This window comes from Gnatocerus cornutus, chromosome 1 (assembly GCF_029298725.1).
Source record: "Gnatocerus cornutus isolate USDA-ARS CGAHR chromosome 1, icGnaCorn1.1, whole genome shotgun sequence".
NCBI classification, from domain to species: domain Eukaryota; kingdom Metazoa; phylum Arthropoda; class Insecta; order Coleoptera; family Tenebrionidae; genus Gnatocerus; species Gnatocerus cornutus.
This window is the reverse complement of record NC_142233.1, coordinates 11072189-11098754: the sequence shown is the minus strand read 5'-3', so window position 1 is coordinate 11098754 and position 26566 is coordinate 11072189. Positions and strand designations below refer to the sequence as shown.

The window sequence follows — 26566 nt, the reverse complement described above, 5'->3', positions numbered from 1 at the left end:
GAAAATAATAGTTGAAGTAAAGTCCGTTTTTTTTTAAAAAACCACCAACACCGCAATTTTCCCCTGCATTACAACCGGCAACGTTGCCTAGGGAGATTTTTGGTGAGAAAATAGTTGTCAAATTGTTGATATTTCTGAAAATTAGGCAGTGTTTCCGTTAAAAACGTTTCTTTTACAGCCTGTTGGATTGCAAATCAAATGATTTAATGGTGAAAAAACTCGGCACAGCCTGAAAGGCCGTTTTGTGTAATCAATTTGTCAATTAGGCAGCTAACCTATTTGATTTTATCACCAAAAAGTCACCATCGACGACGTTGCCGGTTGTAAAGTTGTGGGAGAGTGTGGTGTTGGTGGTTTTTTAATAAAAAAACGGACTTTAAAATTAAACAAATTTAAACAAATTATCGTTTTTTTGACCCCTTGTCAAAATTTATGAAATGGATTTATTGAGTTTTGGAAAATGACTCCTCAATTGATAACTAATTGAAAACCAACAATGAGAATAATTATTATAATCTGTTCTTTACCTATCTCTAATTAAATGTGTAAACTTAAATTTACATTCTTATTAATAGGAGTACTCCTCATTTATTTTGAATACCGCATTTCAAGGTCAAAATTTGTGAAAATTGTGGAGCTCTACGGCCAATTTGAGAAGATTTATCCATTGAATTGAACATAAACGAGTACTGGAACACCCAAAGACCTGTTCGTGATTGTTTGCAATACATAAATCCTCTTAAATTTGTCGTAGAGCACCACAACTGTCACAAATTATGACCTTGAAATGCGGTATTCAAAATAAATGAGGAGTAGTAAGCCATGCATTTGGAACGTACGTCGATTTTGACATGACACTGCGCTAGGATCTGTCAAATAAGTTCAAAAACTCCACTTTTTTTTTTCATTCAAAGCCTCCAAATATTACAGTGACGGCCAAAATAGAATGGTACACTTTATGAATGACTTTTTTAGTCAGCTCAATTTTTTTTGAAAAAATCTGGTAGACTTGTACCACTTTATTTTGGGGGCCACCAGTTTGACAGGTGATCAAGATATACCTACAGGTGTCCCAGAACTCGTGATCCAGAGAAAAAAAGCTTATAAAGGCAACAAATCAGAACCAATATTTCGAAACAAAAACAAAAATAATCGAATTAAGACGAAAAAACGGTGGCCAATCCGGAAGCTGAACAGAATTTTAAAATCAGTAAATATGGACACATACTATCGTCCATTGGTCAGATTCTCGTTGCCTAGGAAATTAGGATAGCCTTTTACTCCACTTCTAGAATAAGCTGTCGGGATTGGTTGTTAATTTTGTATCCTTTCTCGAATACTATAAAACTTAATCAATTTTTGCTTTGAAATTTACCATCTGTATTGCTGTCGACACCCTCCCTTGCTCTCTGGGTCATCAGTTCTAGGACACCTGTATACAACAACACAAGTTTTGCTATCTGCATAATCAAAAAAAAAATAGAGGAGTATTTGTTTTTGTGAGTTAATTAAACAATTAATGCAACTATATTAATTAATATTCAACAAATTTCTTTTTTCTTTGTAAAACAAAAAAACGGATGATAGAGATAAACCGACACATTTGGATTTAGCGAGTAAAGTAACAAAAAAATTACATCAAGGTTGGCGTTAATGTCTCCCAGAATTTGACATTTGTCAATTTTGACATAAAAATTGCTGTGTATTAAGCTTACGTCAACATTTGCAACAGAAACAAAATACAAGATAAAAATTGAAAAATTTGTACCTATTTGGGTCGACATTTGCAATCTAATCTCACTGAACAGTCGATTAAGGTTGTAAGTGTTCACTTTGACAGTTATTTCCTTATTTAAGGCTTCAATCTTGATGAATTAACTTTGGAAATTTTAAGATAACAAGATTGGCATCAATATTCCCCAGATTTTGACAAGAATTGATAAATCCATCAACATTGCATTTTCTCTAAAAATTCAACCGACAACATCTCTAGTGGATAATATGGTATCAAATTTAGTGACACTCAAGTTGAAAAATCTGATCTCGGATCCGATTTATTGCAAAAAATAACATAAAAAAAGTGTTGACATAACAACGTGGTGGAGTCTGATAAATAGAATGACATGCGGTAATGTTCGTTACATCCATTTTAAATTTGATAATTCAATCATACCACTCTATTCTGTGTGGGAAATTTTTATTTTCTACCAACATAATTCAACAGGTAGTGGATTTATAATTTTGAAAAAGTGTATATTAATTAAGGTTACGTAATTAATTAAACCAACTGTAATTTTTGTTAATTTCAGAATAAACCTACTTCAAATTCACCCTGTATGAAATGTAATGAAGAACCATAAATTTAAAACGTGTTTAACGTGTCAGCTTTGACATTTTAATTATTATTTACTGTTGCAACAGACATGATTCCATTTTGTTTAAACGTTTACTTGATGACAAATTTTCTTGCTCACTCGTTATAAGCAAACATATTATTATAAAAAAGGCGGCTATAATTTAGTGCTGCGAGCAAAAGTAGGTTCATGATTTGATACTAAATTTGTCACCATTTAATACTTTATAACCACTTGCAATTATTTGGTTTTTGCCCTTCTTTTGTATTGTCGTCTTTCTTCTAGTCAGAGGTTGCTTAAAAGTATGACCCATCGTTTTATGTCATTTTTAAAAACTTTCAGCATATGTCTGATAAAATCAACTGTTTTTTACTTAAGTCTCACTTCTAATTACAATTTTTCCATCTTACATCAAATCACTAGAACATAAAAAATTTGATGTAGAAAGTCGTGATCACCATCATGAAAAAAAAAACAATTGAAAAACAATACTTTAAGACGACTCTTAAAGTACCAAAAAAAAATGATTAGAAATGCTTTTCAACTTCTTAAATCAAGTTCCTTAAATCTGTAAAACTGAAAAATTACCATTCGATGGACGAAGAGTCTCATATTTAAATGAGTCAAGATCTTATCCATAGATGATTAATTTAAGAGATGTAAGTTTAGCAATTAACACACCAGCTATATTTTATACCGTAAAAATGTTACTGGTATTTAAAGAATAGACAATAAAGCCTCTCTTATATTTTTATCATGCTTACATCAAATTTACGAATTATTCCACAAGAATATAATTGTACAGAATTGTTGTAAAAACTGTTCTGCCAACTCATCTCAATAATAATTTATGCGTTGCATCCTTTTATGATAAATTTTTGGAGCCTGGAATGGAAAACTATTCTAAAAAAAGCTTCATCCTTCGATCAATTTAAGTTTTTCCAGTAAGTTGTTTAACAATTTGCTGTAAAAGCTCAAGGATTTCAACAATAAATTGCACCAAGAAATAATTTGATGTAATGTAAAATTATCTTTATAACGGTTTTGACAATGAGATTGCAATGTGATTATTCGATGTGGTACATATTTATCATTATAAATCATATTATAACGGAATTGTTATTGTATGTACTGTATGACCACTGAGATGTAACCGTGCTTGAGAAAAATTCATAATTTTTTTGTCTGGAGCATTTTTTCTGCAATCGTTTATACAAGCTGTCTCAGAACGCTCGCATTTCCTTTTAATGGAAAACATTGTGCAATATAAAAATCAACTCATATTTTGGTGAAGAACTCCCCGTTAAAAAAAAGGGCGAGCGTTCTGGGACACCTGTATAAAGTTAAAATTTTGATTGTCATTTGAATTTCGAAATGACACGTTTTTAGGCACAAGTACGTAAAAGTGACATACGAGTGCAAAATAGTACATTATTACACGTATTTCATAAGGCGAGTATTGTAGCACGAATGAGTTTTGAGGAGTGGTCAAATAAAATGAGTGCTACAAGTCGTCTTATGAAGTGAGTGTAATATACTATTTTTTCTACTTTGCATTGTACATAAATTTAAAAAATGCATTTGAAAGCAATTATTTTCGATTAGAGATTTTTAACAAGTTCGGTTGGTAACAAAATAAAGTACTGACATTTGTCTAATACAATTTAAATTTGAATATCCAGTATCTCTAAGTTTTTTTGTTATCAAATTGTTCTTTTTTCCAAAATGAGATATCAAAACATTTGTCTTCCATTCGGTTCATTATTCCAAAATAAATATTTTGGTGATCATAAAAAAAAGGGAGCAAATAAACAGACATATCGTTGGGTTAAGTTGTTAAGGTGCTAAGTTCATTTTTGGATCAAATGCTTTTTCGATTTTGTAAAAACAAAAACCAAAAAATTTAACATTCAATTCTTCTATGAGTTGTAATTTCAGAATGAAGAAACATTTTTTTTAATCTACAAGTTGTCAGATCTCAGATTGGACGACAAATATGTGAAAAATTGAGATTTATCGACCTACATCAAAAAAATTCTAAATGGACTTGGCAACTTAACGAGCTAAAACGACGATATTCAATTTTGCTAGTTTTTATCAACAATATTCATTGTCATTTGGATTCAACTTTTGCCCGCATAATAACATTGTCAAAATAACCAAGGAAAAAGTTACTGTTTTGCGTGCTATTGTCGTTATTGTAAATCTCTTTATTTGTGGCCGTAAAAAGTAGTGGCGTTTTGCGCTACTTCCTATGCACTTTGGCCGGGGTAGGACATAGCCATAAAACAATGAGTTGATTGATACCTATATGTTGGTAAAATATAAAATTTTAATTGTTACCCCTACCCCACAAACATTATAACAAACTTTGTGCTGACACCTGTATAAATCAGCATGTTTTTGTTTTATAAGAAAGATCTGAAAATTTGCTGCAGGATAATTAAATAAATTACTGACTATTAAAATTTGCGACTTGAAAATTTACCGACACTTTATTATAAATTCGAATTTAACGATTTGTTTCCAAACAAAGAATTGTATAGTTCATTTTTTGCTGCGTCAGTCCAGGAATTTTCATCGACTGGAGCCATAAAATTAACCAACTTGCTGTGAACCGCATATCGTATTTTTCTCCCCTTTGTTGCCCTGGTGTCAATTTTTCTCTTCATCTTACTTCTTAAATTTTGTAAAGATATCCACTGTCGACCTAATTCTACAGAGTCTGTAACATCCGAAGATTTAATTTCAATCAATTCTCTCAATAACTGGTGGTAAAAGTCATCATCATCAAATATTTCAGAATTACAATTCTCATCAGTTTCATCTGCTTGTGATCCCAGAATTAAATATTGAGATCGCTTTATCTGAGTTCGTTTAACTAAATTTTCTTTGTTCCTTAAATTGTATTCTATTTGATCCAAAACTGAGTGTGAAGTTGTTCCTTTAAGTGCTACTCTGGTCTTATCATTCCATTTTGTAATCACACCGTTTCTGTAACTCTTGTATTTCTTGTGGTGTTCTGCCAATTCCTGTTCATAATCTGTGATTTTTCTTTTATTTGCTTTTTTTAATTCTACTTCCACTTCTTCATATGAACATTCTTCATTGTCTGTGTCACTTGCTATCTCTTCATCATCTCTGTTTATTGCACTAGGATTTGAAACTGTTGATCCATCCATGTTCTTGGTTTCTGGATATTGCTTCAAAAGTAGTTTTTGTAATAACAATAACTTATTTAATGTTTCACCAACAGTTCTTTTGGTATGACTTAATTTATTAGCAAATTCTTGTCCACACTCTTCTGTTATGGTATTGAATGTTTGATTTTGTGGAAACATATTTGCAGTTAGTAAGCATTTTTGTAATTGAATTCTTACTTCAAGAAGATTTTCCCACATGATCATTTGATTTTTCACACAAAGACCTTTTTTAATTGGAGATGAATCATTGAATTTACCTTCAATGTGTTTAAAACTATCATCAAATTTATTTTCTTCCATCTCTTCAACTGTATCACCACTTCCATCAGTATCTTCAGTAGTGTCTTCAGCACTACCACTACTACTTCTTGAATTATCAGAATAAAAACCTGTAAATACAATGTAGTGTTGATCCTTCACTTATTATAATGTACATACTTTCAAACTTCAAGTTGCTTGAATTATTTTCTGTAGTATCTTCATCACTTGTGTGGTCATCATCTTCTTCTGAAATAATATGCAATTTATTATAATCAAAGAATATGCAAATAATTGTTATCTCACCTTCTGAATATGATCTAATGGCCTTCCGATTCGTCTTTTTCCCAGCATATTTTGGGTCCAAATCAGCCAACAAATCCACATTTGCACGCCGAAATTTGCTAACCACATGTTCGAATTCACTAGAGTGCACTTCATTGTGTTGGTCTAAAACTTTTGGACTTGGACCTTCACCATCCTCCGGGTTAAAATCAACTGGCGCAATGTTTAAAATATCTGCGATTTTGTCGGCCAAAGACGATGACTCCATGTTACAACTGCCAATAGATAATTTGTGAAGATACACGTTGTTATTATTATAGGTTATGTTTACATCTCTGCTATCGGGAACCTTCGTGTTTTTACGCATCAAGACCACATCAAGACTTTCGATAAGACAGTGGCGTGGTTAAAAATTGCTGTCCTTCATTAATTAACAAAAATTGTTACAGTTTTCTTTTTAAGGAAAAGGGGGTTGAAAAGTATCGGAACGCTTATATAATAGGTCAGTATGAAGTCTAAATAATCACTGCAAGACGTTTATAACAGTAATTAGCTGTATTTTTTCAATTACCCCAAAATCTGACCCGCCATTGAACTACAGTTTACCAAACGCTCTAGTGCGGTTATGGCTTTGACTTTTTAAATCGTTTACCACCACCTTACGCAAACCATAGAAGTATGTGCCACAAACCCCCATAAACATAATAATAATAAGTGATTGGATCTTACCTGCCTTGAAATGAACCGTAATAAATATTTACCCAGCTGGTCAGTCGTAACAATGAAATTCCTCAAAATACGACCTGAAGTGCAATTAAAGTCCGTTTTTTTATTAAAAAACCACAAACACCGCACTCTCCCACCACTTTACAACCGGCAACGTCGTCGATGGTGACTTTTTGGTGATAAAATCAAATAGGTTAGCTGCCTAATTGACAATTTGATTACACAAAACGGCCTTTCAAGCTGTGCCGAGTCTTTTCACTATTAAATCATTTGATTTGCAATCCAGCAGGCTGTAAAAGAAACGTTTTTAACGGAAACACTGCGTAATTTTCAGAAATGTCAAAAATTTGACAACTATTTTCTCACCAAAAATCTCCCTAGGCAACGTTGCCGGTTGTAATGTAGGGGAAGATTGCGGTGTTGGTGGTTTTTTTAAAAAAAAAACGGACTTTATATGAAATTTACAAATAGAATTATAATAATTATCTTATAACTCGATTGATTGACACGGTGAACTTGTGGAATGATCTTATTATCTCACGTAAATCAGGCTGCTCTATTGTCCCAAGTGGGAATGGAGTTGCGCTGAGGTCATCCACAGGAAGTTTGAGCGCTGCGATCAATTTAGTAATAAGGTCACTAGATGAAAATTTCTCTTTTGAAAAAATGTGTATTCTTATAAAAAAAAACAATTTAAGAATCTCTCAGAAAGTAAACGTATAACTAAAGCTACATAATATGTACAAAAAATTGGCATATAATTTATGTACAAACATAAATACAATTTAACAGCCTACTAGCTGTTCACAAAAATCTACGGTTTCTTCGTAATTCCGGACTATTCATAGAAAACGAACTAACATCACCATAAACTGGTTCTCTAATTTTTCCACATGTACAATTATTTTTATTTGTACATATAGGTGATGTGGGAGACAATCTGGGAATTGGACATGAGGTAGAGTGTTGAAAAGAAGATCTTATCGGACTCATAGGAGTTGACGCAGGAGGGTAACCCGATGTCGGTGGGTAACTCGCTACAAAAAAACTCTTAATAAAATATGGACGTTTTATGCTACACATACCGTTCAAGAGTGATCTATTCGGATGGACGTTGACGTTGACCACAGGTTGCATGTAACGTGAGTACACTACAAACAAAAAAATGAAAAAATTTTGTAAATCGATGATCATCACTTACCGTAACATGTCACGCAGAAAATGATTAGCATTGAAAGCACAATAATTAGCGCGTGTCTATAATGCTGAATCAGTCTGAAGATTGGAGACTGCGACAAGCACATTTCATCAACGTATTTATTGGAGACTCGCACCATGACCTGTCATGAAAGAGCAGACATTATGTAAGTGTGTTGAGGTAAATTCAGTGAACATTCGATATAGCCACCCTGTCTGGCAACAATTTTTTAAAAAAGTTGTTTTTATCAAAAATGTTGATTATATCGAAATGGATTGACAATATTTTAAAAATAATATTATGGTATCTCTATGTGTATGCAGACACAGAAAAGACAAAAGAGCTTGCAATGACCTAAAGATAAAAAATAGCCACATTATATACCGAATATACACAAAATAGCCAGAGAATTTACCAACAGAAACGAAAAATCAATAATAAATTTTTAAGAAATGTGGGACAAGACAAAAAGCATAAACAATAACGAAAGAGCTGTAAACTGAAAGAATCACAAATTAAAGACAATTTCTGAGGGTACCTCAATCAGAATCTATACAAAGAGAGGAAAAATAGTAAATTTGTCGAATCAAGGAATGGCTAGCCTCCTTTAGACCACATAATCAAAAATTTGACAACTCTAGTGTCACACTTGTCAAGAAGATTTGCAGTTTTGCGGGAATTTAATTAATCGCGAAACTTTCGTCGTTTTTGATCTTGTTTCGTCTTCTAATGTGTAGACATTTCTACCCCGGCTTCTGGCAAATATCAACGAACTGTCAAAATGTTGCAGAGTAAATCAGACTTCCATCTAAAATTCAATTGGCCCAAGAGATAAGCGGAGTTAAAACAAAGTTACAAAATTCTGACTATAGGTTGTGCAAAATTTGTAGGTCCGAAACTTTATCCTAATAAATTTATGATGGGATAAAAAATTCTAGCAAAAAATCCCTATGGACCAGCTTTAAAAACGCACTGACAGTAGGTCAAAGTAGCAATAAAAACGACTTGCAGATGCTAAATTAAATCAAACTTAACAAATTTAGTGAACACATCGACACTTCGAACTCCCTTCACTAAAAACTCCCAATTGTAGTAAAAGATGATCTTGTGTTGGTTTCGGTGTATTGCCAAAAAGTCGAGAACGTAAATAAACAATTGGAATCACTTACGCTCCTAGGCCAGAAAATGAATCACTTTCGCTCTTAGGCAGGGAAAATCAACTTTCGCTCCTCATTTTCGGCGTTAAAATAGTACTTTCGCTTCGGTTTCATAAAACAATATTTTTTTCTTGGTGCGATTGGTTAATTCATTATTGAAAATAATAAAAAAGAGGCAACGACACGCGGTGTTCCCAAGCGGTCACCCATCCAAGTACTATCCGCGCCCGACGTTGCTTAACTTCGCTGATCAGACGAGAAGCGGTGTTTTCAACGTGGTATGGCCGTTGCCTGTACATTAGAGTGTGATCCTGGGTCAAAAACAGTTCTCTCTAATGATAAATTACTATTAATGAACCCAGGGGGTCTTTTTTTAAACTTCCAAAGATTGTAATAATTTTGTTATTATTATCAATGGTTAATGCGCCGGTGTAAAACAGACCTCAAATAAAAACAAAAATTTTAAATTTGTGGATTATATTAATTTAAAATTTACGAATTGGAGAGAGAATTCACAAGACTTGAAAATGAAAAAAATATCGAAAAATTGATTATTACGACTTGCAGATGCTAAATTAAATCAAACTTAACAAATTTAGTGAACACACCGACACTTCGAACTCCCTTCACCAAAAACTCCCAATTGTAGTAAAAGATGATCTTGTGTTGGTTTTCCCAAGAAACTGGCTGATACGAGAGTAGTATAAAATGACATTATAGATATTAAATTTTTCGATCTATGAGTAATAAAGTACGCAATGTTTGAAGCAATTAAAATAGCTTACCAAAGTCTTACATTTGACGGCACAGCCTTAATAAGATTACACGTACCTTAGACACTTGGTCTGTTATTGGAGATCTAACGATTATTCCCATCGTGTCTTCCTGATCTGCAAATTTCGGATGATAATCTACTAACTGAACTTGAAAAACTTTATGATTTTCATCGATCAAATTTCCTTTATTAACAAAAACAATGCTTGAGTCAGCTGGTTGCGCCTGAAAGCCATCACTTAAATAACCGAAATACATCATCATAAATTTTACGTACCACAACTTCTTGCAATACATAATCTAAGCCAGTTACCACAAATTCACCGACTCCATTACCATTATCTCCAATGTGAATTTCTGGAGGAACATAAGGTGTTGGAATAAAAGGTAATTCCAGTGGAAGTGATTCCATTTCTCCCTCGTCTGAAATGGCCCAAAATGAAACATTTGTTATTAGGAGACTCGCTTCTGAAGCATTAATTCCAGTCGATTGTATTTTACAATTATATTGGCCTAAAAACAAGTTGATATTGATTTGATTTTGCAAAATACAAACAAACCATTAACAGGTTGAAAACTGCTTTTTATATTATATAATACATTTGCATCAATTGTGACGCTTTCATTTGTAAAACGAACGAAACAACGGAAAGGCGTTGGGATAACTGAACGATGAAAGGCACGATCACACAGCCATCCTTGAATCTAAAACAAAAACCATCTTAAATTATAAATTTTCTTGATCAAATAAAGTAACACACATTTACATTTTTAGTGGTAGAAGAGTGAACTTTAAATTTTAACTCAAAATTAGAGGACTTCAAGATACAGTCGACTCTCGCTAATTCGAAGTTGGCGGGACCAGTAAAAAATTTCGAATTACCGAGAGCTTCGAATTACCAAAAGGTTCGAATTAGCGAGAGAAAACAAAAAGTTCGAATTACCAAGAGTTAACACTTGTGTCCACCCTAAAATCGTCTTTAATTTTAAAGATAAAAGTTTGAAACTTTGCATACGCTCATAGTTGACAAAGCTCAAAAAGCTGACGCAAAATTTTTTATCACGGGTTGGTTGGCGTCGCGACGCCTAAGAAGTATAATTTTTAGCGATTTTTGAGTTTTTGCGGAAATATTCGTGAATTCAATTTTTTTTCAACATAACTGTAATACAAATATTTGAGTTTTTACTTTAAATCTAATGCAAATTGTGTTTAAAATTTGCGAAAAAAACGCTGTTTTATCAAGTTAGTTTTCAAAATTATGACAACGCAGCGGCAAACTACGTTTACACTAAAATTTCACAAGTCACTTCATTCCCTCTTATAAAAGTTAATTTTGATTAACACGGGCATGTTGCACTTTATGCACACCAGAAATCGTTAATTAACATCGACAAAGCGACAATTTTACCAAGTAAGACTTTTGTTACAATCTAAAGCGAACCAAAGGATAGATGTCATTTGGCACAAGACGTTGACAGATGGGTGTAAACGTAATTCCCAATTTTGACGTAATGAAATTTAAAACTAATTTGATAAAACAGCATTTTTTTCTCAAATTTTGAAGACAATTTGCATTGAATCTAAAATGACAACTGAGATATTTTTAACAGATTTATATTGAAAAAAAATTAAATTAGGGGTTGATTTCACAAACCTTCACAATTAACTAAAAATTACATTTTTAAGGCGTCGCAACGCCAAAACTATTAGTGATAAAAAACAAATTTTTGCGTCAGCTTTTAGAGCTTAGTCAACTGTAAGCGTTTGAAAATTTTCAAAATTTTATCTTTAAAATTAAAGACGATTTTGGGGGTGGACACAAGTGTTGCCGGACCCTGTATGTAGCTACATAGTTGTATGCAAACCAAGGCAAATACTACATCAGTAGACATGCAAAGTCCATAGATTTCATATGAGAGATCAACTTTCAACACACAATTACTACTTACCAAATTATTTCTCTTATCGGCTGGTCCACCGCGACTTCTCAAGACAACTCCAATTCTGTAAGTTGTGCCTTCACCTCCGTTTGTAAAGAAACGAGTTTTGTCGGGAAAGAGAGTCACTTCAGCAACAGGTCGAATTTGCATCTTGAGTGGTACGTTAGCATGTAAGGAATGAGTAAGAAGAACTGTTCCTTCTTTGTTTCCAATTACAAATGCCACATCAATTGTGGAATCAATAGTGATCATACTAGTATCACTACTCCCCCAAGCGCCCATTTGTAATTGTCGTGTTACAACTGGACTCCACAAACACATGACGTCACCACTGGTTAAAAAGTCCTATAATTCATCAAAAAAAATACGTTCAAATTGATATGTTGAAGAGAAAAAAAAATCACTTACCACAACTGGTTTTACTACTTCTCTGGAGTGGATTTTGATGTAATCTGCAGTGTTGTCAACTCCTTCTGTCCAGGTTTTAATTACTGTGTGTCCTGTTTTTTTGGTTGCTATTGTGATCGACGTATTGGTAGCGTATTGTGTGACTTTAATTAAATCCAAACGATTTGCGCGAATTTTGACTTGCCGGGGACCAGAATTAAATCTGTTACCGATATTGTCGTAAAATGAAGGAACTAAATAAAATTCTGTGCCTAAAGGTATGACTTGTAGAGAGCTATCCAAATGAATTCTCCAGTTTGCCTTCACTGACAGAAACATGTAATGAACGGGTTTTACCTGTAAAGAAATTAGTTATTTCTGTTTACGTTTGCGTATTTCTATTACCTCTACAACGTATGAGAGAGTTTGTTTAAGACCTAAATCATCAGTGGCAGTTACTAACAATTGAGCAAATCCCACAGTTCCATAAGAAGACAAATATCCAGTATCAGTAACTGTGATAGTCGCAACAGGAGTAGAATTAGCTGTTGTGAGTTCTGTGCCAGTTAGGCGAAATTCTGGAATGCTGCAAATATTCAAAGTTAATCGATACAATGACATACAACATACAGGTGTACCCGAATAAAGTGCAAAGACTTTAACCCCAATATCAGACAAAGCATTTTGACAAAATCAAATTCGCGTACCGAAAGTCACCTTTTCCAATAGTAGATTTTGTGATACGGCAGAAAAGTGGTACTTTTTGTCGAGCAATTAAATTGCAGTAGCAAGGCGAAGCCTTTTTTTGATACAAATTATCATAAACTGTAAAATATGTGAGGTATAACTATGAAATTGTTATAAAAAGTTTATCCAAACAGTTTTATCGTTTATAAAAGAAAGCTTCTATATTAGTTAAAAAAGCACAAACTTCGTTTTGGTTTTCAATTTTGGGCTCAGGAAAGAATTAGCTGCAACATGATAGGTAGCATGGACGCCTTTTTTTCATCACCCTGTACACCTGCGTCTCTAATTTGCAATGTCTGGCGAATAATAATAGCTGTGAAAAGGTTCTTGTTGCGATTCAAGAAGACGCAACTGAGGCGGTTTCGGTGTATTGCCAAAAAATCGAGAACGTAAATAAACAATTGGTATCACTTACGCTCCTAGGCCCGAAAATGAATCACTTTCGCTCCTAGACAGGGAAAATCAACTTTCGCTCCTCATTTTCGGCGTTAAAATAGTACTTTCGCTTCGGTTTCATAAAACAATATTTTTCTCTTGGTTCGATTGGTTAATTTATTATGGAAAATAATAAAAAGAGGCAACGACACGCGGTGTTCCCAAGCGGTCACCCATCCAAGTACTATCCGCGCCCGACGTTGCTTAACTTCGCTGATCAGACGAGAAGCGGTGTTTTCAACGTGGTATGGCCGTTGCCTGTATAACAGTGTGTGATTTTGATTCAAAAGCAGTAAAATCTAATCATAAATTTAATTTTTAGTGGATCCAGAGATCTTTAAAGTTCCAAGAATTGTAATAATTGATGCTACCCTAAATGGTGGATGCGCCGAGGTAAAAATATTTTAGAAATTCAAAACATCCAAAATTTAAAAAAATCATGAAAATCAGAAATACAAAAAAATCTCAGAATTCAAAGCAAACCCTTGAAAAATGTTAAAACATAATTACAAATTAACCAACGGTTTTAAAAAAATATATTCTTTTTCTATCTTAGCTGTCTTAAGTCTCTAGTTCTATACAGATTTTTGTGGATCTTCTGAAATTCGGTCTGATTCCCTAATTGCTCCAGTTTTCTTCAGATTTTCGTCAAATTTTACATTCATTTTCTCCAAACGTGCATACATTCTATATAAATATTTCTTTAATTCCCTGGAGTCTTTGTAGATTTTCCTTAAATTCTCGTAACACATTTTAATTTTTCTTGGGTTCTGCAGTCTTATTAACATATCGAAACAAAACCAGCTCCACATTCAAATTCTGAATTACTTCAAATGTGGCTCTTTGATAAAAAAAAAATTCATGTTAATCATCAGCAGTTCCACACGAACTGAACCTGACACATTAAAAACTAAAACATCTTGCAGAAACGTAATTTTGTTAAAAATCGTATATATAAATCTTAAATTAACCAAAACCATGAATGGTTGAATTGTTTGCTTCTTGATACTTTAAATAACCACCTTCTTTTAACTACACTTTCGTTCATCTATTTTAATTAAACTTTTCGCTTAACTTACTTATTTTTTTTTCACTCAAAATATAAATTCCAAGAATTTAAAATTAGTGGACAAATCAGTTTGAACTATTTACTTAACACATCAGATACTGAATACATAAAAAAGTAATTTCATAATTTGTTTTTGAATTAAAACTTTGTTAAGAAAATTTGTCACACCCGTGACAATATTTTAACAAAAGTTGGCAAAACTGGTTGAAATCTGTGGAGTTAAAAATTGATAATTTGTATACAAAGTAACAAATTGACAATGCAGTTTTTGCACTAATTAAAGTTAAAAGATATATTAGAGAAATACTGAAAATAAATGTCACGGGTGTGACAATTGTTAGATCGGACTTTCCAAATTTGATGATTTAAGGCTTAAACATGTACACACAGTTGGTTTTAACAACTCCTATTAAAAAAAAAATAAACGTATCGTTCACAGAAAGGCAATCAACAATTCTGCAAAGGATTTCTTCTTGAAAGCAAAAAATCAATAAATAATATCAATATTTTGTATACTGGTGAATTTAAAGTCAAAATATCTGAATCAACTAAGTAAAAATATTCAAGCAATCAATACCAAATATCCAACAATATCTCATATTTTGTCCAAATAAAGAAGTTAGTTTAGGGTGGATGTAAGTATGTCTAGCGGATATAAGTAGACTCGACCGATTTGTGAAACCGAAACTGGGGGCTGTGGGCGCCTTCGTCTGTGTAAAATATGACTTACTTTGTTCAAAATGTTACAAGCATTATTAAAATTAGTCTTTCTGCTACATTATTTTCGTTTTTTTGGCAACGCTTATTTAACAAGTTTTGCTCTGTCACGCCCGTTACAAATGTATGTCACACCCGTGACAGTTTTGTAAAATATACAGTGCACAATTGAATTGATTATTCTAATTGCAAAGAGGCTTAAAATGTCCCCCTATAATTCATATATATGTGTACTAAAAGAGGAGGAATCAGAGTTTTGTGATTCGCAGAAATATAGAAAAATGTTATTAAAAACAACAAGTTTAATTTGTACGCGTCACACCCGTGACGCTACAAATTAATTTATTTCTCTATGATCTACAGTCATAACTTAACAAATTTTATTTAGATAATTTGGAACACTGTAACCTATCTGATGACAGTATACTTTTGCTTGAAAATGCTCTTGGTCAAAAATAAATTAATAAAATGTTGTCATTTTGTCACACCCGTGACGTATGGAATTGCTGTCATCATGTTTATGTTAAATAGCAGACGGACCAGAATTAAAATTTTGTCCAGTTTATTGTTAAAAAAAGAGGCAACGACACGCGGTGTTCCCAAGCGGTCACCCATCCAAGTACTAACCGCGCCCGACGTTGCTTAACTTCGCTGATCAGACGAGAAGCGGTGTTTTCAACGTGGTATGGCCGTTGCCTGTACATTAAAGTGTGATCCTGGATCAAAAACAGTTCTTTCTAATGATAAATTCAACTATTAATGAACCCAGGGGGTCTTTTTTTAAACATCCAAAGATCGGGTTATTGTTAAACAAAAACAGTAAATAATATATCAAAATTGAACCTAAATCACAAGCCGATAGTTTAAATTAATCGGATTAACCGAAACTCCTTAAAATTTAGATCCATTATAAAAAAAAAACTGTATTTAGTGCTTTACCAACTTATCCATATTTTACGAGCCAAATTTAATTATACTCAAAATAAAATGAAATCAAGTTATCTAGAAAGAGATGGAACCTTTGAGAATATTCGCCGGCGCGAGTTCAGTCAATTAATTAAAACATTAATATGTGATCTTCGTTCAAAAGCCGTTCTTTTTAATCATAATAGTAGATTTTAGCAATTTACATAGTAGCAATTAAATTAAAGGTGAAGCGTAGCGTAGCCGAGCGTATGCAAAATTGCGAGACAGCAAAGCCACTTTTCGGCCAAATAACAAATACTACTTTTTCTCCAAACGTTAGATTCAGTTCCACGATCGACAATGAGTGAATTGAATGGATGGCTATGCATGCAGTTGTCATTGATGACATTTACTGTGAAAAATATTGGTTTCAAAGAGTTTCAAAATTAAGATCGTGCAAGTGCAAGTGCAATATGTAAGTCTCAAATAGTACCCCTCACACAAGTACTTTTTCTGCCTAGGAAGCAAAAGAGTTTCCATGTCAACGAGCGCTTTGCATTACTTATAACAAAATTGCCTACTTTACTGTCTAAAAAAACGACTAAAAAATAGTGACTTTTTGTGACGTTTGGAGAAATTAGCGGGCACCACAGGTCTATTATGGTAGGTCAGTTTATTGTCAAGTTCAATTCAGGCCATCAAACAGTTGGGAATAAAAACGCTGATAAACAAGTGTCTTTAACGGAGTTCCAGTCAGTTTAACATTAATCGTGGTAGAGAAATGTGGGTTTAACAGTGCCAAATTGTTCAAATTTGGATTTTTTTTATTCTTTGTCAGTGATTTCTTCATAAGTGTTGTGGTTAACCTAAAGTTTTAAAAACTGTTTTCTTTACGGGTTAAACTGAATTGGATCGTCTAATGGAAGACATTTGAACATTTCGTTTCTAAATAAAATTTCAGTTTGATTCACAAAGCGAATCGGAAAAAATCATCTTTCAAACCATTCAAAATAAAGATCGGCCCTTTTGAGGGCCCAATTTATTTCAAACAAATTAATTTTTCGCAATAAGCACTTCAAAAATGATGTTTTTAAAACCATTAAATAAGTGAAAGTTAAACCAGTATGATAAGAGCGAGCGTAAACGTGTTTTGTTCGAACTTTGGGAAACAGTTGCTGAATTCGGTGCCATAAGCCTCCCGAGGGAGTTTTGCCCCATTCGAATTTCGATTTTTTTTAACAGAATCGTTATCTACAGCGATGTCTGATATTTGTGTTAAAATCTTTGCACTTTATTCGGGTGCACCTGTATAATACATACAGATATTTTTCAAACGTATGTACAAAACAGTTCTGCGCTATTCTAGAAGGAGTAAGAAGTAAGAAGAAAGAACTTTTCAATAAAAACTGACAAGGTAAAATGAACCCCGTTTTAAATTGTTAAATAACTGAATTAGAAAGTAAAATTCTCTAAAACCACCGAATATAGAAGGAAAAAATACAGGAAGTTCAAAAATGACGGACAACTCTTAACTAACCGAAGCTTCAGATAAAAACTAGTAGTGGTTAAACAGCTGCAGTTCTTTTAAAAAAGCACATTCAGTCAGGTCAGTTTTTATTTTCATTTAGAATGAACACAAATTCTCAAAGATCTCATGTTTTGGTCACTCAAGTCACAAAAGCTACAAAAATCATCAAAATAAATCAAGTGTTGACACTTTTTGAAATATTTAATAGTTATTTATGTACAAGGCCAAAAAGCAAAATGGCACTTTTTGGCCATGATATACAAAGTTATTTTATTCCTACATGAAGTTTTAAATAAAAATTTAAAGTGGCAATTTTATTTCACCCTTTCTAAGTTCGTTGTAAAGATCTTTGAATATTATATTTTCCAAAAGTGGAACAAAAAATAAACATAACATGATGGATCGATCGGGAATGCCGTCATTAACTCGAAAACATTACTGGTTTTTAACAAAAAAACTCACTCATAACAATTATTGACTTACCTATATTCAATTTGTAAAATTCCATCTAAATTGGTTTTCAACTGAATACCAGAATGTCGTGCCATTAACAGCGATTTTCCAGGCATGTGTTTCGGAATGAACAATCGCAATGCTTCAAATACTTCTATGTCTACAGAAGAATGAAATGTAACACTTTCTGCATTTTCACTTGGAGTAAAAGTGACATTAACACATAATTTTGTTTTTCCTGGTTGTAATCCAGTCACGCGCATGACAGTTCTATCGGAACTTTTATAGATAACTCCTGAAAAAAAAAATTGCATTACTTGGTGCTAGTAATGTTTAACTGTTCTTACCAACTGTCGTGAATACTGACGAAAAGCTAGCTATATCATCATCCGTAAAATACCAATTATAACTTAACGATAAATCCTCAAAACTTGACAACACTAAGGGCGATATAGATTCAGGAATTCCTTTGACCCAAACTGGTACAATAGCTCCAGACCTAAATTTAGTTAACGGGACAGCAACTTTAATTCCAGTCATTTCTACGACTTTTACATCGATGGTGTCTTCAGCAAATATTATTTTTTCTCCAGTACTTGAATAGATTCCAATTGAACTTATTGTAATTCTAGTACTTCCCAGAGCTTTCCCCGTAACAATGCCGACGTCATTGACAACTACATTAACAAACATCTAGAATCGGTTGCAGATCATAGACGACTTACCAGCTGTTACATTAGAGAGTGTCTTAAATTCAAGATTAGTGTCAGGTTGAGGCCCACCTTTCATCGTAAGTTGTAAAGTCGAACCAATCAGCATAGTACCATTACGAGGATTCACCTTAAGAGGAGGAAATACCTGGATGTTTATTGCTTCACTATTAATGACTTGGTCCCTATTATCGAATGTAAACGTCAGTTGAGTATCACCCAGTTCAACACCTGCAATCATTTCATTTACAATAGTTTCATTATGAATACCTTCTTTTTACCTGTCAATACATAATGGACTTCCCCGAAAGGCCAAGGTTCATCTGCATTTTGTGGCATTCTTCCAAGGTTGGCTATGTTTTTGGTAAACCGATGGGCTATTTCTACTGCCTCTTTATCAAAAACGTTTAACAATTGATCAGCTTCATCAAATAATTTCACAACAACGTGTATGCAATGATTAATTTCAACCTTCCCTGCTGTCTGAACTTCAATTCTTCCCAGAGAAACTACTTTAATGTAGATAAAAGTTGGATTAGCCACCAAACACAAATCCACTAATTGAACTGTAAGTTCTCCAGACTTAAGAGGTACAATTTCGATTACTCTCGTTCCTTCCACATAATTTACCGCAGCTACATCGTCGTTACTCAAAGATAATTCGATGTAACCTGAACCATGCATCACTGCTATTTCTTTTTTTACGTTAGGCTGATTGAATATTATTGTCATGTTCGGAGTAACTACAGTGTCATCAACTAAGAAAAGCCCTATTGTGGCACTTATTTTTGTTTCGACACCTGCGCGTTCTTCACCACTTAGAAACTCTGGCCATTCTGGTGTTATGTGGTTCATTTTAAGGATCGGCATTTTGTATCCTAAAAAATAAACCAATTATTTAACAGTTCCACACAATATGAACCTGACACATTAAGAACTAAAACATCTTGCAGAAATATAATTTTGTTAAAAATCGAACATGTAAATTTTAAATAACCAAAACCATGTTGGAATTGCTTACTACTTGATACTTTAAATAACCACCTTCTTTTCACTACTCTTCCGTTTATCTCCTTTAATTACATTTTTCACTCAAAATATAACTTCCAAGAATTTAAAATTAGTGTACAAATAAGTTTGAACTATGTACTTATCACATCAGATACTGAATACATAAAAAAGTAATTTCATAATTTGTTTTTGAATTGAAACTTTGATAAGAAAATTTGTCACACCCGTGACAATATTTTAATAAAAGTAGGCAAAACTGATTGAAATCTGTGGATTGAAAATTTGTATACAAAGTACCAAATTGATAATGCAGTTTTTGCACTAAATGCAATAGTAAAAAAAAGTTATAATAGTAAAGATATATTAATGGAATACTGAAAATAAATAACACGAGTGTGACAATTGTTAGATCGAACTTTCCAAATTTGATGATTTAAGGTCCAAACATTTACATATAGGTACACTTAGTTTTAACAACTATTTTTTATAATGCTCACATAGTAAAGAAGCTGTGGATGTATAGGAGGCACAACTTAACGTATCGTTCACAGAAAGGCAATAAACAATTTTGTAAAGGATTTCTTCTTGAAAGCAAAAAATCAATTAATACTATCAATATTTTCTATAGTGATGAATACAAAGTCAAAATATCTGAATCAACTAAGTAAAAATGTTTAAGCAATTACATTATTTTATTGTTTTAGCATTTTTTTGCACCGTTTAACAAGTTTTGCATTTTCATGTCCGTTGCAAATGTATGTCACACCCGTTACAGTTTTCTAAAATATACAGTGCACAATTGAATCGGTTATTTTTATTGCAAAGAGGCTTAAAACGTCTGCCTATAGTTCATATATTTGTGTACTAAAGGAGAAGGAATCAGAGTTTTGTTATTCACAGAAATATAGAAAAATGTTATTAAAACCAATAAATTTAATTTATACGCGTCACACCCGTGACACCACAAATTAATTTGTTTCTCTATGATCTGCAATCGTAACTTAACAAATTTTATTTAGGTAATTTGCAGCACTGTAACCAACCTGATGACAGTATACTTCTGCTTGAAAATACTTAGTCGAAAATAAATGCCAACAAGAATATGTGTAAAAGCCACTCATTTTTTTTACTATGTATTTAAGCAAAATCACTTCATATTACAATCATTTTTTATTTTACCTAAGAAATTTGCATAGCAGGTATACTTTTTGTTTTTATTTTTGTACTTATCTTAAAATAACTATTGTTTGGCTTACCGGTCACTGTAGCAGTAACTTCTAATAACCCTGTATCTATATAGGGTCGAATGACTTGCCGAGTTTTATTAATTAGAGGAATGCTGCCGAACATATCGTATTTTGTTATGGTGCTGTCTGGACTTTCGAAGACAACTTGTCCAGCGGGTTGCGACGACCAAGAAAACAACAGGCTACTGGTATTTAAAAACACACGTCCTAATTCGTCTATGACTGTAACCTCCAATTCTGTTTCATGTTTATTCGGAATAACAACTCGATCAGAGCTCAAGTCCATAGGGCAAGATTTGGCATCTGCTACTTTGATTTCTGGCTGGATTTGTAAACGCCGTGGTTTACCACAAATCACCTTTAACAAAAAAAAGATAAAAATTACGTATTTTCGACCATTATAATAAAAAAATCTAGTAGGAAATAAACAAGTAATTGACGAGATAGAATTGATTTTATATTTTCCTACCTTGGTAATGACACTACTTCCATGACTTTTGCAATTAGGTAAAGATGGTGTATTACTTATAGTCAACTTTACGTTGGTATCTCCTAACTTTCGGCACAAAACCCAAACTGCTGTCACATCTTCCAAAGGCACCTCGCTTAAATCGGTTACATCCTCAGCTTGTACTGTTGCTTCATTGTCCACTGTCACAATTCTTTGATGGTCAGATTGGCGGCCTATTTGAGGCCTAGGTCCACCAGAAAATACTAAATGAATAGAACTTCCGACAGCCAGTACAGCTTGATGAAGTGGAGTCGGAGAAATCAACTTGAGTGGATAGTAAGAGCTAATCGTTACAGAATCCTCAAGATTAATCCCATCTTGATAGTATGTCACTGTAACTTTACTGGTACCCACAGCAGTACCAATCATGGCAATATTGCCGCAGGAGATCCCCACTGGTGCGATTGAAGCAGTTTTGTTGTAGATAAACTTATTATCTGATTGTTTGACTTGAAATGGCAAATCTTGGCACTGAGTAAAGGGAATGTAAGTTTGAGTTTCGTTATCGTCATCGGTTTTCAGGGCGTATAATGCGATGTGAATATAGATTGGTTCCATAATTTCAGCTTCCATGACGAACTCAACTATTTCTAATCTTACAGGTGGTAAAATCGAAAACTTGCAAAACTGTCTGTTGTGGTGATTCCGCGTCATTGCTGCGGAGACTGAAAATGATCCCTGCCCTAAGGTTCTGACGTGTCCCGCTTGACTGACTAAACCAAGTGAGTTGTCAGTACTTGACCACAAAAAACGACCATCACCTCCTTTCGCCACCAAATCTATTTCATACCTAAAAGACATCACAAAAGCTGTTACAATTCTACTTTCTCGAAATCTTGAAGTTACCTTGGTTTTATTTGTGGATCCCATGGCAAAATCACTCCAGAAGGCAGAATTGTTATACGAGGATAAATGTAAAGTTCTCCTTGTGATATTATAGGTTCTTGGAATTTAAATGCCCCTAATTTAGGATGGACGACTGATTCTAGTTTGGCAGATACTATAGTTCTACTTTCTTTTAATCCCCAACCTGAGATCCAACTTCCATTTCGCGATCGCTCTTCAACGTGGAAACCATCACCGACCTGTGTTGATATCGCAACACCAGTGCCCAAAAAAAGTTTATTGTTGTCGCTGTTTACAAAAGAAAAGTGATTAATAATTAATTTATTATTAATGAAGACGTCATGTAGGCCCCAAAACATTTAATTACAATAACATACCTAGAACTGTTATGACACTGATTACAGCCGCAGATAGCAGTTTGAGATTCGAGCCGAAAAGTGAGGACTTTAAGCCATCTAAGGCTGTAATAAACCATAACATTCGTGGTATGCTTAAGATTTATTCGGATTCTGCCTATTTTGCCGAAATTCTAGTGACACTAAATAATTATTGCTTGATATTGCCATATTAGCGCAACTTTTGTTCAATTTAGCATTAAATCATCAACAATTTGTCCAATATTGGAAATTATTTTAGATTTTAGTTGCATCAATTTCAGAGGCGGATTAAGGTTGGTGAGATACAGGGCACGGTAGAAAATATTAGGTTTTTTTTAAACATTTTCTCAATCCCGTGTAAATTCTCGACATTTTTTTTTTGCTCAGATTCTGTTTGGAGGATCAAGATTGTTTTGAACTTTATAGATTCTCCTTATATTTATTCGACATTTTTTTTACATTTTCTTTAGATTCATTTTAGATTTTCGTTGAATGATCTCTATTATAATTTCTCTTTAATTTTTATTTAGATTTATTTTGGATTTTTTGTTGAGCTAGCTAGTTATTGCCAAATTGACAGATCGGTATTGCAAAATGTCTATATTTCATTTCAATTCATAGCGTGGCCACCATTTTAGTGTCAACATAAGTGAGCAGTATATTCTATTGTGTTAATAAAAATTCTTTAAAGTTGATTAACATTAAAGAACTATTTTTTTTATAATTTTGGTGTTTTGAAGAAGATCAATCGTTCTCGCCATCTTAAAACGCACAAACTGTACAAAAATTTATCTAAAAATAAGATAAAACCTTAGATTCATTAAAATCATAAAAATGAACTAAAAACCAGCAACATACCAGCATTTTTAATTAATAATAGAGATGAATTGAGCGCAGTTATGCAGAAAACAACCAACCCACATTTATATAGTTTTGAGGTAATCGACCTTAAAGATTTGAAAATATTTATAATAATAAGTTTAAAAGAGTAATGAACAAGTGAAGTTTACTGTAATGTTTTCTCTGCCTTTGAGACACTTTTCTAAACAAACCTTTATGTTATTTTCGAGGATATTTTCAACACTTTACATGAATTTCTTGACATTTTGGGGGTTAGATTTTCTTGCAAAATACATAAAAGCGTTTTTAACGCGTTTAGAATATATTAATTGTTATAATAATTAACAATAATATTTCGCGACACGACGCCTTTAAAAAATGTAATTTTTAGCGATTTGTGATTATTTGTAAAACCAATTGCTAATATACAGTACTGATGGGAAATTCTCCATCAAAATCTGAGTTAATTGTCGAATAGCACAATATTCATTTATTTTATCAAGTTTTAAACACAATTTGCATTAAATTTAAAATAAAAATTGAGATATTTTTATCACAGTTATGTTGAAAAGAATTCAAATTAGCGAATGTTTCCAGAAAAACTAGTGCAAAATACGAGGTAATAATTTACAGTGCTCCACAAAAAAATAATTATTAAAAAAAAATCAAATTTTACGTAAACTTTGCGGCGCAATGTATTGTTGAAGTTTAGATATGTATTGGTAGTTTGTTTAAATCACAAAACTCCATCTATCAAAAGAGGTACTCAAATTTAAATTAAATTTGTTGCGAAGTATTATTAAAAAAAACTCATTTTAGGCAAAAAAACCAAGCGTTGTTCTAAATTATCTAAATTTTCACTCACGTGCTGTAAACCTCCGCTACTATTTCATGTTGATCGCCAATTAGAATAGCCCAGTTTCTATGTGGTAATATTGTCAATACTATGTAACTTGGTTGAACAACTGTAATAGTCGCACCAGGTAGTTTAAGTGCTGGATCATCAAGATTGTTGGGACTCTTTAACAGAACTCTACTTTTTCCTAATGCCTTTGCAGTTACTTCATTCGATTTTTCATCATTTGTAATAATTGATTTATCTTCACATTCTAAATAGTATGATGAATCTGGAACGGTAACTTGTTCCATTTTTCCATTACGAATCTAAACAAAAACACTTGTTCAAATTATTCACCTTAGTTGAAATGCTTACATAAAATAGTTTGAAAGGTATAATATCCCCAACCATTAGATACACTTCTGCTGGAAGTAATAATAAATTTGCTGTCACTGTCAATACTACTTCAACTTGGCCCACATCTTTATATTCTACATATGGAAGACGCACTGATACCTACAAACAAAATATTATTTTGGAATTTGTTAATGTTCAATAAACTACTTTAGCTGAGCCTGTCTTAACACCTTCCAATAAAATCATTGATCCTTTCTTGTTATTGTCTTCTAGTAGTTGAATATAATCTGGACACTCATAAAGAGAATCTTTAAATGGTAGATATCTAACAACAATTACTTCCTTTTTATTTCCAAGGGTAAAAATATTCCATTCAAACTCAATATTTTCCAATGAAGTAAATTCATTTTCTAGAAAAATATGTTTTCCAAATCTCTCCTTAATAAATCCAATGACTTACCAAAAGCATCATAGGCATTAACTTGAAAGATCTCAGGAACTTCTTCCATAAAAAGTTCTCTAGTGGTTGTAGTTACCGTTAAAGAACGAATAACATCAACAACGACGTCACTTTTCAAAATCTGTCCTGTTTGCACGTCTTCTGCAAAAACCACCGCTATATTTCTGGTGCGCTCTTTGGTTATTGTAGCAATTTCAGCTTTAACCGAACATTGGCGGTCCAAGCTCTCATCAATTAGAGTCAGTTTAATAAGGTCATTCCGTGTGGTACTCCTAAAATTTGAAAAACTTAATACTTTAACAGGCAAACGTATTATTACCATTTATAACAACCGCCGTCATTGGCTTCCAGCACGTATTTCGACGAAAACTCATTAAAAAGTGGTAATAGAATCCGTGGAACATTTAATTTTGAACCGCTGACACCCAAACTAATAGCCACTATGCAAAGAACACTTATAAAATTTCTAACACAAACCATGATTTTCAGGAAAGTGATGCTTGGATTCAAAACATTTTTGAGGTTATGTTTGAAAAACTCAACTTCGTAGGGGGCGTTGTTTAATGCCGGTTTTTATAAAATCCTTACCGGCTCTCACAGTGTAAGATCCAATTTACACAAATATTTGTTATTGTACTATTTACCTGTTACGACTGTAATATGATTATAGTCGAATTCTTGTCGAATTTAAGCGGTTTTTATTAAATTTGTCCTATCGGTAATGTCAATTCCTGCTATTTCCTGTTGCGGGAAATTACAAAATTTAGAAAGGCGGCAGTTTTGAAACAACAGAGGGGGTTTCATGGTTACAAATTTGTTTACACCAGTTTTCGGTGTTTCTTTAAATAATATTGTTGAAGAATCGAGTTTACAACCGTTTTATTTTGTTTCGAGGATTTTCCTCAACAACGTGGTTGTTTACAAAAAACAGTGTAATCAATTAATAGAAATTAAAGAGAAGTCATTACAAGTTGTTAATCATTTAGTTTTCCTGTATTGAGTTTCTACTGCCATTCAATTTTAACTCTAACAGGTTATGGGCCCAGAACAACAGTGAGCGACGTATTTTTGGAAAATCACCAAAAAGTGTAGGGTGCGCGTCGTCACGTCGCGAAAGTGAGATTGGGTGAAACGTTACAGCGTCGAACGTAAGAAAAAGCCATAATTAGTGAACTTTGAAGTCGTGTGTCGATTGAAATCACCAAAGATGAGCAACTTTGCCCGAATAGAT

General features: G+C 33.1%; 2 protein-coding genes and 3 non-coding genes across 5 annotated transcripts; all 5 read right to left on the bottom strand.

The window, feature by feature from the left end:
• Window positions 1–4838: 4838 nt before the first annotated feature.
• On the bottom strand, window positions 4839–6504 carry LOC148180360 (protein AATF-like). The gene is made up of 3 exons (XM_088035523.1): window positions 6122–6504; window positions 5996–6064; window positions 4839–5946 (listed from the first exon to the last, which is right to left on the bottom strand). The coding sequence occupies exons 1-3, from the start codon at window positions 6465–6467 to the stop codon at window positions 4853–4855; spliced, it is 1509 nt and encodes a 502-aa protein (XP_087891649.1). The 5' UTR covers window positions 6468–6504; the 3' UTR covers window positions 4839–4852.
• A 972-nt stretch (window positions 6505–7476) lies between these two features.
• LOC148180356 (nuclear pore membrane glycoprotein 210-like) lies at window positions 7477–26058 on the bottom strand. Its single transcript, XM_088035067.1, has 21 exons — window positions 25655–26058; window positions 25336–25607; window positions 25083–25285; window positions 24894–25034; window positions 24546–24844; window positions 22464–22751; window positions 21576–22407; window positions 21116–21464; window positions 19130–19726; window positions 18864–19079; window positions 18486–18815; window positions 18169–18433; window positions 12689–12869; window positions 12305–12640; window positions 11906–12241; window positions 10516–10660; window positions 10233–10468; window positions 10013–10180; window positions 8028–8166; window positions 7912–7977; window positions 7477–7863 (listed from the first exon to the last, which is right to left on the bottom strand). The coding sequence occupies exons 1-21, from the start codon at window positions 25813–25815 to the stop codon at window positions 7631–7633; spliced, it is 5793 nt and encodes a 1930-aa protein (XP_087891193.1). The 5' UTR covers window positions 25816–26058; the 3' UTR covers window positions 7477–7630.
• On the bottom strand, window positions 9355–9473 carry LOC148180359 (5S ribosomal RNA). Its single transcript, XR_015771737.1, has one exon. It is a non-coding gene; the product is annotated as a 5S ribosomal RNA (ribosomal RNA).
• LOC148180358 (5S ribosomal RNA) lies at window positions 13606–13724 on the bottom strand. Its single transcript, XR_015771736.1, has one exon. It is a non-coding gene; the product is annotated as a 5S ribosomal RNA (ribosomal RNA).
• Window positions 15830–15948, bottom strand: LOC148180357 (5S ribosomal RNA). Its single transcript, XR_015771756.1, has one exon. It is a non-coding gene; the product is annotated as a 5S ribosomal RNA (ribosomal RNA).
• Window positions 26059–26566: the final 508 nt, after the last annotated feature.

What these genes read in the sequence shown, in the direction of transcription:
- LOC148180360 (XM_088035523.1), bottom strand. Translation starts at nt 6,467, where the DNA reads ATGCGTAAAAACACGAAGGTTCCCGATAGCAGAGATGTAAACATAACC. An exon ending in CATTAGATCATATTCAGAAG is followed by an intron (nt 6,065 to 6,121) that starts GTGAGATAACAA and finishes ATATTATTTCAG; the next exon opens with AAGAAGATGATGACCACACA. An exon ending in AAGCAACTTGAAGTTTGAAA is followed by an intron (nt 5,947 to 5,995) that starts GTATGTACATTA and finishes TTGTATTTACAG; the next exon opens with GTTTTTATTCTGATAATTCA.
- LOC148180356 (XM_088035067.1), bottom strand. Translation starts at nt 25,815, where the DNA reads ATGGTTTGTGTTAGAAATTTTATAAGTGTTCTTTGCATAGTGGCTATT. An exon ending in GTCAGTATTCACGACAGTTG is followed by an intron (nt 18,434 to 18,485) that starts GTAAGAACAGTT and finishes TTTTTTTTTCAG; the next exon opens with GAGTTATCTATAAAAGTTCC. An exon ending in ATTTTACAAATTGAATATAG is followed by an intron (nt 12,870 to 18,168) that starts GTAAGTCAATAA and finishes GAATATTTGCAG; the next exon opens with CATTCCAGAATTTCGCCTAA.